General features: G+C 42.3%; 2 protein-coding genes across 2 annotated transcripts in view; one reads left to right on the forward strand and one right to left on the reverse strand.

Annotated features, from left to right (window-relative positions):
• LOC133111530 (neuron navigator 2-like) overlaps positions 1-4947 on the forward strand; it is a 66411-nt gene extending 61464 nt beyond the window's left edge. The window contains exon 28 of the mRNA XM_061221961.1: positions 212-4947. Within this exon, the coding sequence (XP_061077945.1) occupies positions 212-337 (126 nt within the window). The 3' untranslated portion in view covers positions 338-4947. The remainder of the gene's footprint in view (positions 1-211) is intronic.
• Positions 4948-6246: 1299 nt separating this feature from the next.
• Positions 6247-9751, reverse strand: LOC133112077 (homeobox protein DBX1-B-like). The gene is made up of 4 exons (XM_061222762.1): positions 9385-9751; positions 8952-9053; positions 7202-7404; positions 6247-7002 (listed from the first exon to the last, which is right to left on the reverse strand). The coding sequence occupies exons 1-4, from the start codon at positions 9746-9748 to the stop codon at positions 6688-6690; spliced, it is 984 nt and encodes a 327-aa protein (XP_061078746.1). The 5' UTR covers positions 9749-9751; the 3' UTR covers positions 6247-6687.
• Positions 9752-10891: the final 1140 nt, after the last annotated feature.

A 10891-nucleotide genomic window follows, 5' to 3' on the forward strand; every position in this document is an offset into this window, starting at 1 on the left:
ACGCCCCTGTCTGTTCCCCTGTTCCCCAAACCTGCCCCTGTCTGTGCCCCTGGTCCCCAAACCCGCCCCTGTGCCCTCAGCCCCACCACCTTCTCCACCCCCAGCCCCGGCCCTGTAGCTCCTGTGTATTTCACACAATTGAAGCACCTGGACCAGATTCCACACTGCGATGAAAGTGATTTGACCTTTGACCTGTCCGTCCCATCCACAGATGAACATGCTCATGAGGCTCCAGGAAGCAGCCAACTGCTCCAGCCCCCAGAGCTACGACAGCGACTCCAATAGCAACAGTCACCACGACGACATCCTGGACTCCTCTCTGGAGTCCGCACTCTGATTCTGTCCTCCCCTTTTTCTTTTTTTTTTCTTTTTTGTCCTCCCTTTTTCCACCACCCCTTACCCCAACAGCAAGAACACGCCCTAAGAAGGCTGGGCTTTGTCTTGACTTGACAGCCCAACAAGCCAATCCCTCGTGGGTGCAGGTAACCCACAGGAGGATGATTTTTTAAAGAAACAGACTGCACTGCTCTACTGTACTATTTTTACACTGCGCTGTGTGTTAACAGCCTTCCCAGTTGAGCGTACGCTAGCCGACAGCACTCGAGAACACTGCGGAGCCAAGCACTGTGCCAAGCCTCTAGCTCGCTCGAAGAACCACTCGGCCCCTCCGTGCTACTGCGAGCGAACACCCTCGCTGCCCTCCGCAGGACGCCGAAGGAAGCCTGCAGTTCACTGGCCGATGCTGCGTTAAAGCTTTAACAGGTGTCTAGTGCACTCAGACGCTCTATGGTACCCTGCACGTCCATTTTTGAGGAGGAAATTGTGATTTCATTTCAAAAAGGAAATTACTGAATGGGTCATTTTGCCTTCTTTTCCCATGCTGGAGTTTACCAGGTGATTGTGTGCGTGTGCGTGTGTGTGCGTGTGTTTGTGTGCATGTGCGTGCATGTGTGTGTTTGTGTGCGTTTGTATGTTTGTATATGTTTGTGTGTGTGTGTGTGTTTGTGTGTGTGTGTTTGTGTTTGTGTGTGTATGTGTGTATGTTTGTGTGTGTGTATTGGGGGGGGGCTTGGTGTCAAGCCAGTCCGTCGCGTTCACAGACGTTCACAGCTGAGAATGTAAAATGCCGCAAAAATTGTACGAAGCACAGCCACCGCTAACAGCCATGCCCGTACCAGACGCAGTGTTAAAATGATCACGTTTCCAGCCCCCCCCCCGGCAGTTACCACGGTAGCACAGAGATGGAGGTACCTCCCCAGCGCATGTGCCGCTTTCTTACTGTACCTCTCAATAGTTATCGCAATAAAATATGCATTACAACGATGTGGAATGTCTGCCTCTGAAGTGACGTTTCGCAGGCCGTTAGCACAACGACGTGTCGGTGCCCGCTTACTCGCCACACCTGTCCGCCACGCCCATCACCGCCTTACATCACTGCTACACGCTAGCCAGCTTTATTAGCCTAGCCTACCGCTACGCTGACACACAAGGGAGGCCGTAACCGCCACGCTAATAATGCAAGAGTGGCGTAGGGACGGTGTTAGCCTTAAAGAAACCCGTGTGATGTTTACTTCGCGTTCGTAACAAGTTCGAGTCGGATCCGATCACTCGTTTCCACGTTTGACGCCGACTTGGCTGCCAGGTTAGCATTAGCTGGGTTGGTTGTGACATCGGACCTGTACTTCGTAGCATCGTTGCATACTTGACGGACTACAGTGGTTGGCACTGTTGCCTCACAAGGCTGAGGGTCAGGGTTCAAGTCCCTGCTGGTTGGAGCTTCCTCCAGGTACTCTGCTTTGCTCCCACAGTTGAAAGCAGATGCAGGCAACAAGGGCTATATCCGTTGCTTGGTTTCACTCCAACTTCTGGCCTTAATTAACCCTAACATTTACGCCAGCCATCTTCAAATCTGGACCTGGAATCCAAATCTAGCCCTGGGTTTCTTTGTTCCCAGGTAATTAGCTGAATAATTAGTACAGCTGTCTTCACACCTGACTCCCAGGTAAAGGGAGGGTGGAAAACCAGCAGTCCTTGGACCTCGAGGGCCGTGATTTGATGATCCCTGATCCGTGATTCGTCCCTGATCTGATATTACAGCTACATTTCTTCATAAGCACAGGAGTGACAGCCGAAGACTTCTTGAGTCCCGATATGTAAGGCTTTACTGTGACATAAACTCGGAGTGAGCTGGTATTCATCCAGCCTGTTAGCTCATTTAACCCGGGTAATTGGTGGAAACTAAGAGTTGCATGCCTACCTGGCCCTCCAAGACCAGAATTTACCACTCTTGGTCTAAAGGCTCCAGGGCTTGCAAAAGAGATGTCATTCTCAATGTGACTACCCTGGTTAAAGGTTGAATAGATACTAATAAAATAACTTCTTAGAAGTCTTAGTAGGCTACCACTACTGTTTAGAGAAAAATGTGGAACTTTATCCTAAAATCAGTTGTTCATAAATTAATCTGCTACACTCTGTGACCACTTTATTAGGTACACCTGTACACTAGCTCATTAATGCACATATCTAATCAACCAATCATGTGGCAGCAACCCAACCCATAAAGCATGCAAATGTGGTCAAGAGGTTCAGTTGTTATTCAGAGCAAACATCAGAATGGGGAAGAAATGGGATCTAAGTGACTTTGACTTTGACTGTTGGTGCCAGATGAGGTGACTTGAGTGTCTCAGAAACTGCTGATCTCCTGGCATTTCCACGTAGAATAGTGTTTACATTTTTATTTGTGGAAATCAAAGCTCATCCAGTGAGTGGCAGGTCTGTGGGTAATGAGAGAGGTCAGAGGAGAATGGCCAAGCTGACAGGAAGGCGACAGTAACTCAGATAACCACGTTTCAGCAGTGGTATTCAGAAGAGCATCGCTGAGCACACGACAGATCGAAACTTGAAGTGGATGGGTTGCAGTAGCAGAAGACCAATAAGTCTGAACAAGAAATAAAATACCTCATAAAGTGGTCACTGACTTTATCACAGGTCACAGGGCTGACACACGGGAAAACGTCACAAAGCTGAGCCGGTTTCAGACGAGGTGAAAAGCGACTTCACAGCTTTACATCCGATTAGTTTGTGTAGCGAGACCTCGAGTTTGCTTGTGTAGTCCTTAAACCAACCAATAATCTCAGTGTTCACGTTTGTTCCTTCTCCCATTACTTCAGGTATGGTTCCGGTTCGTAGCACACTTTAGCACTTTCTATTCAAGGTCTACACACAAGCACACGTACGCACACATACACAGGAACACATGCATGATGACACACACACACACACACACTCACACACACCACGTACATGTGTATGCAGTAGCAGCAGAACTGGTCTGTGTCCCTCCAGCAGCGAGCACCCTCTCACAGGAGTCATACGGGCTGTGCCGAACATGTTTTTGGTGCTGAACTTGAAATCGATGCCTTACTTTTTTTGTAACGATCACGCTGACATGCATTGCTGCCGTCCTCTTCCGCTCTGTTTCACGGTCAGTTAGCAGGGCTGCCATGTCACTCCCGCAGACTCAGTGCACTGTGACGTTCTTCTTCATATCAAACGCTAATAACGCGTCACCGCCAGGTAAAACGCAAAGCCAAGTCTCTTCTGGTTTTTAGCTGAATTAACGTAACTTCTTTGCAGCTAGTTGGTCACGACTTGTTTCCAGGAGTTTTGGCTGTTGTCAAAGTTCAGAGCTGACTTTGGACACCACAGGAAATGGGTGTTTACTCAGTGCCCACTTATAATGTACTGTACACTTATAATGTACTGTACAGATTTGAGAAGATGGTGGGGGAAAATTCCTAGCTGATAATGCCTAGGTTTTTCTGATACCTCATGCGCCTTTAAACTTCATTACCATCGTCCTGCTTGTATGTATTTTCTTTATTTTCCAAAAATTGTGACAGAATTGTACTTTCACTGCATGAAATGTGACAAACATGTATTTGCTGCTCTGTTTTAAGTATGTTTACTTAAAATGGTGGATTGGATGGGGGAGGGTGTGGGGGTAGGGGGAATGCACATGCTTAATTGTTTTCCCCCTGTCGTTGTATATTAAAATTGGGTTTCTTTAAATTTAAAAAAGATTATGGCAAAGAATCGCTTTAGGGAATCTTTCAACACAAGAGGCTTTGAAAGGGTGAGAGTAGCACCAGTGCTTTGAGACCTGCCTGGTCTAGCAGGCTTCTCTCCAGCATTAATGTGGGGGGGCCATTTGCGTTAAGCGTAAATGGACTTGCTTTATTTGAGGCAAACACACTGTTACCCTTTTGAATCCCTGTAAGATGGTGTTTTCAGACCTGCTCTTGTTCGTAAGACGTACGGATTCAGTCGTTCCTCTCACAGAGCTTCCATTACCTATCACTGTTTGAACTTGTTCATTTTGAGTGTTCTTAGTTACCAATTCTATGCAACATTCATCTTGAATTTTTAATGGAAGCCAAATAGTTTCCTAGTGTTTTCGGTACTGCCAAGAATTGTACAGTGAAGAAAGAGGTATGTGAATGATTTTGGGGCCTTTATTTTAACTGGCATTTTATGGATGTGTTTTGTTTTGTTTTTTTTGCAAGCACAAATAAGGTAAACGTTGGCCCACTTGTGAACATTTTCCCAGAAGTTTGAATGTTGATATTTGCTGGAAGGCTTCTGTTGAATTTAGTTGTTTAAAGGTGGAACCGTCCTTTAATGAATGTGTACTTTAACATGTAAATTCTTCTTTGTAAAATAATGTAAATATTTGATTACAGTGCTGCATTTTGATGAAGTTCTTCTAGCCATTTTTAAAACTGAACGAGTAACTGACTGTCCTGTACAGTTTGCTCATCTACACGGAACTTTCAAGTTAGTCATTAACAGTCTGTTAGAGATCATGACTCTCTTGAAAATATATCTGATCACTGTACCAGTCTTAAATTATTGATGATTTAATAAAAATGAATGCTTATTTATTAATGTATTGCACTGATGAGTTATTATGTAATCCATAATGTGGATTTGAAAGCGCATGGAGCTACATTTCTGTAATCTGCCTTGCAATATCCTTATGCCTAACATTCTGATGTCCGCCATATTATTATTGTTTTATTTTCTTCTGAAAGAGTTTTTCTCTGTGGATTTACCATTGTGGATTTTATGCTACCTTCCCCTGTCTGTGGTAACTTGAAATCGATGCTCAATTATTTCAAGAGGGGGAAAAAAAGTATCAAACTTTACGAAAGCAACAACTAAACAGTTCTAGTCGTTTGTAATCACTGACTCTACATGATTGAACCATGAATGGTGATCTAATGAACTCAGCTGCCCGGGAGACATGGAAATTACGGATTTTCTTTTTGCTTCAATCTGACTAGGATACCGAAACTACCATGCCTTGTCTGTAGGCATAGCACGTTGTAAACCATTCAAATACTTCCTTAAAATTGCCTTGTTCGTGTCCTAACGGTTGAAGTAACGCCAGTTACCCTTGAAAAAAGGGCGCGTGAGTGGTGGTGGGTCGTTACCTTTACAGGCTATTGGAATTGATGGAAAATGATAGCTAAACGACTTGCTTATACTTTTTAGCAGTGAATATGTATGTCTAAATCAAGACGTGTGTTACGTTGCTAAACAATTGAGAGTATTCGCGTACGGTACATATTTAAAATATATAAGTTAGAAAAAGTTCTTTGAACATTTGACCACGCGCAGAAATGTGTGGCACAAATGTACGTAGTCGGCTGCGCCATTGAACGCATGCTGGACGGCAAGTTTACGAAACCAAAGCGCAGGCCACTTCATTTGCACGCTATTTTTTAATCAAACGTTATTAACGTTTTATTTGAACCGTGATACAGAACCTAATACAATATTTTACGACATAGCAAATATTGTGGCGGTTTTTGCTGCTCAGTGAGTATGGTGTGTGCCTTCTTACTAAGAAAATTAATACTAGCCAACAAGTGTAAACCTTACTGAAGCTAGTTATGCATAGCCTATTGAACTTTGCATTTTCTGATTTAGAACATTACCTTGTGCTCTTTTCAAACCATTGGGTAATACTAAATTGAAGTTGCTATGTGCAGAATAGGCTGTTTATAGCTTAGTTACGAGTCAGTTTTTGACATGTAACATGTTGCATCTATGCATTTTACTTAATGAATGTGCGGTATGAAAATGGACAACGCACGTACGGTTTCATTTGCACTTTCTACACTTTATTTGGCATTTGTACAAAACATTTAAAATATATACACATTTACACACAGTGGCATACAAAATATATGTTTTCATAAGTTATACATTTAACTTCTACATTTCTTAGTTAAAAACATTCAATCTAATGTAAAAAGCCTTACTCATAATACTCTTGGTATAAAATTTCCATACAAAATATATTTGTACATAATACTGTACAATAAAAAAGCTGTACAAACACAGCAAGTTATTTCAAAGAAGCATATCCCTTAAAATAAACGATTACATGTTTGTGTGTACAAGTATGGTCCAAGCTAATTGCCCAAACAAATATCTTATGTAGCCTTGTTTTGCGAGAGTCCGTTAAACAGAACGTGGAAGAAAAATGTTAACATCGTGGGAACGTCTGCGCCTACATTAAGGGATACATCCTCTTACGTTTAGAGATTGATTACATAATTTGTATATAAACTATATATAAAGGGCAGCTATATAAACATTATTATTATTTTATCTAGTTTAAGAGACTGTGATTTCTTCGTCTCCGGAGTCTGAAAAGTCCGAGTGTTTGCTAGAGAGGGACGGGGACGAGAGGTGAGACTCCACACTGTCCAAAAGTTTGCGCTCTGTGGGTGAATGGCAGAACGCCGCGCGCGGGCTCTCTCCGCCAAAAGCCTCCTCGTCTCCGGACGACTTTTTGCCCACGTCGCTGAGGTCCGGGTGGGGGTTCATTTTCGTTGGCAGCGTTTGCTCCCTGCATCCCCCGGAAGACAACAACTCCCTTTCTTTGGAATTTCGCCATTTCATCCTTCGGTTTTGAAACCAGATTTTCACCTGCGCGGTGAGAGAAACGCAAGGTAATTAGTTTTCAGAAAACTTTGGAATAAATAGGGCTAGACTTTTAAATAAAGTAAGGCTAGGCCAGTAGGCTACACTGTAGCTATAGGACTGGCAACTCAAAAAAACGGGCGGGATTAGCCTAGCTGGCTACAAAACAAACCTAATGATAACAAAAGACCATACTGTTGTTTACCTGTGAGTCTTTAAGACCAAGTTTGGCCGCGAGCTTCTTCCTGTCGGGTTTGCTGATGTATTTCTGTTTCTGGAACATTTTCTCGAGCGCTTTGCGCTGCACGTCAGAAAACACCGCGCGTCTCAACATCCCCCTTCGGGGTTTCCCTCTAGCTGCGAGCGGCCATGAGAAGGTTCCAGGGATGGGCACGACCGAGGAAGATGCTAAAAAGTAAAGGAATAAAATAAAGAAATTAAGAGTTGGCACTTTCTAAAGTTAAGAACAAAACAGTCTTTCATGTAAAACTTTTCTTTGGCGAGTCATGAAAGTGTGAAGTCGCGATGACGTAGTTCGCGTTGCTTTTTGGGGCACCCCGTTTCCGAACAATAATTTCTGCTTCAAAATCTATAAATATTGAAGACGTTTTTGTTCTTAGGTTATTAAATGGCATTCCGTTTCAGTGAAATGCCACGAAGCAACTAATTAGCACATTGCTTGGTTCCCAATAGCATTGGTATGGTAAAAAGGCAGAGTATCCTTTAACCGAATTCCAATGAAAGATAGAGGCGCTAATGAAGCGTGAACGGTAATTGTGTAGTAATGAACTAACAGAAAAAGACTCGGGACAGGCAGCTAAAGCCATATATTATTGTAACAAAAGAGATTTACACTTTCAAACTAAACACAACTGCATGCCAAGATCATTTGGAGAATACTGATGACGGGGGCCCGTTTTTGCCCCCAAATCATTTTCATTAAATGAACACGAAAAGCTATTCATAAAGCTCAAGTTGTTTTGTTGAAGTATTCACACAGCTATGAAAAGAATCACATTCTATTATCATTAGTCTGAATGAAAGCACGATCTAGCGACTTTATAGACTTTTCAAAAAGATTATTCTTTATGCTTCCCAGTTGATCGGCCTGCCTTATCACAACCACAGCGGGTATTTAAACCATAATAGCGATGTTCAGATTAACAGCATTGTGCGACAGTGACAATTTATTTAGCCCTTAGAATTAGGGTAAACATATAGCTACTTATATAGAATATACTTGTACGTTTCAGATTATGTTCATACAACAGTTTAAACATTTAAAACTGGTAATGCTGCACACGATAGGCTATATGATATGATACTTTATTTAGGTTTTTTATTTTATTTTTATTTTTGTATTAACTTCACAGCCTAGTATTTAAAATATGCCGCAACCTTTGTTGGCAAACATTAAATATACCATGCCTGGACTTCCCATAAACATGCACAACACTGTATGTGGTCTTGTGAGAATATTGAAATAGTGAATAGCCCCTAATGGGGAATTAGTCCATGACTGGTAAATGCCTATCAGCGGCGTGGTAAAGTCAACGCCGGGTCTGTGTGTGGCAGCCCGGAGGGAGCTGACCAATTCGTCATGGTGCTGAAACCTTTGTTAGCAATCAGTGGCTAAGTGCACTCGCTCTGTGGGAAAAACGGGCCATGAAGAGACGCCAGCGGTTTTTTTCTGTGAGAAGGGACCCGCCTCAAATTTGGACCATGACAATTCCGGCTAATTTGTAGATTAGGGGAAACGGTGCAAAATGTCAGCAGTCACTGCTTGTGCTAAATAGGGCATCAAATTGGCGAGACTGATTTCACAGTGTTGTACTCCCTCCAACCTCTGAACCAGTCTGTGTGCCCTCCTAAGTTAGTCAGGAAACTAACAGAATGTGCGTGAAACAGCTAGAAATATAACAATAATGTACGTCACTGCAGTCCAAGAGACCTACCTGGGAAATACGAGGATCTGATGAATGGATGGAACGATCCATCAAAATAGGGCAAAGGGAAGGCTTTCGGATGCACGCACTGAATGGAAGGAGGCGACGATTCTGAAAGAAGAAAATAAACAAGCCATTAGCTGAGACCGCGGCAACCACAGGCATCATATCCGATGCGAAACGATCAATGTAAGCCTAAATTGTATTTTTTTAAAAAGAAAAAAAAGACGTAGTATTTTCGTATCACCATCACGTGTTGGCAGTAGACTTTCGTGACGTTAAACCATGAGTCATAAACAGTTTTTAAAGTAATGTCCTTTTCACCAATGTGCGATCACGTGTTTACCTCAGAACTGACATGTCGCAAATGAGCGTAAATCTTAAGGGGCTGGAATTGTTAAAAATCGAGTTACGAAAAAAAAGAAGAAGAAGAGAATCTTACCGTTTCTTGTTGACGGTGCCAGGATGGCGTTAACTCCAAACTTCAAATAGTTGGGGTCGCTGCTGTTGGAAAGTGAAGTTTGTGCCGAGCATGTTCCGCTTGACAACGAGGTGGAAGTGCTAACGCGATCAGCTGAAGCGGTGTTGATGGTGGTGGTTCCCGAGGTCGGCGGAGAAACGCTTGGCGAAGGGACTGTCCTGTGCAAGTAGCTCGCCGGTCGGCTGATCCGCAGCAGGTCCTCCACTAAAAAACTGGAGTGAGCGGTAAAGGCCGTTTGCAGAGACTGGGGCAGTGTTAGAGCCGCCGATGGCCGAAGAAAACCCGGATACATCGCAGGTGGCGCAATAACACTTGGGAACATCATTGCACCGCTTGGAAAGAGGGTGGAAAAAGTCTATATGAAACACCCTTTTTGATTGCAGGAGATTTTTCCCGTTAGGATCCAACCGATAAGACTAGCAGTACTCTTCTGGCCGTTCTCAGTCGATGACGGGTTTTATAGCGTGCTGCTTAGCAAAGCCCTTTCAAAAGTGACAGCTTTAACAATGAGGTTCAACAAAGTTCTCCACATGAGTTTCTTTCAGTCGGGAATCCGAACACCCTGATTGGTCCGAGGGTGCAATTTATGATTGGATTAGACTTCATAAGCAAGCAGTAGACAATGTTCTTTTAACAAAGAAAGTGTAGTCATCAATTTTGCATATTGACCGCCTCTTTGGTATACGTTGGTGTATAGAAGCACATCAAGTTTTTTTGTCTGGAAGCGGCGCACATAGGCTAATTAAAAGGCTATTTTAAAAGTTTCAAACGTCATTCTGGCTGCCGAATGAGAAATTCATTAAAGAAATCCACTAAATTTATTTGAACCCCCGCTGTTTATGCAAAATAGATCAATAGTATTCATAAAAACTGCAGGCCATTGTCAATACGGTTGGTCCAAATGTTTGAAGTATAACTGGGTGGTATAATCATTTAGATTGAAGTGACACAAAATAAATTTCTTAGCCCCCCCAATCTATTCTTTGGGCTTTGTATAGCAGTAGTTATTCAATCCGCACAGTGATTTTTCGTTGCTTTTGTCAACGGCATCTTAAATGCACTTATAATCTTAAATAGTTGCGCAAAGTCTTACCACTTTTGTAATGTTGTTTGCCTGAAATGTGAAATATTAGTAAAAAAAACATTTTCAATTTGAACTATTTGGAAATTATTATTATTATTATTATTATTATTATTATTATTATTATTATTATTATTATTTATTACTATTATTATTATTCTTGTTATTATTATTTGTAGACTATTATTATTAGAGTTGTTCTTATAATTGTGGCTATTATACATATTATTATTGTCATTCTTTTTTATCATTATTTCTGCAACTATTTTATCATCATCATTATCATCATCATCCTTGGTGATATACCGTACCGAAATATGTCTTTACTAGGCCTACTTTTGACTACCTTTCAATTGGTTTGGCTATTGCTATGTAAAACGTGGCCTG

This window comes from Conger conger, chromosome 15 (assembly GCF_963514075.1).
Source record: "Conger conger chromosome 15, fConCon1.1, whole genome shotgun sequence".
NCBI classification, from domain to species: Eukaryota; Metazoa; Chordata; class Actinopteri; order Anguilliformes; family Congridae; genus Conger; species Conger conger.

Bases quoted from the DNA above. Each gene is read 5' to 3' on its own strand.
- LOC133112077 (XM_061222762.1), bottom strand. From the start codon at position 9,748: ATGATGTTCCCAAGTGTTATTGCGCCACCTGCGATGTATCCGGGTTTT. The intron at 9,054-9,384 runs GTAAGATTCTCT...TTCTTCTTTCAG, and splicing joins GGCACCGTCAACAAGAAACG to AATCGTCGCCTCCTTCCATT. The intron at 7,003-7,201 runs GTAAACAACAGT...CTCACCGCGCAG, and splicing joins TTGGTCTTAAAGACTCACAG to GTGAAAATCTGGTTTCAAAA.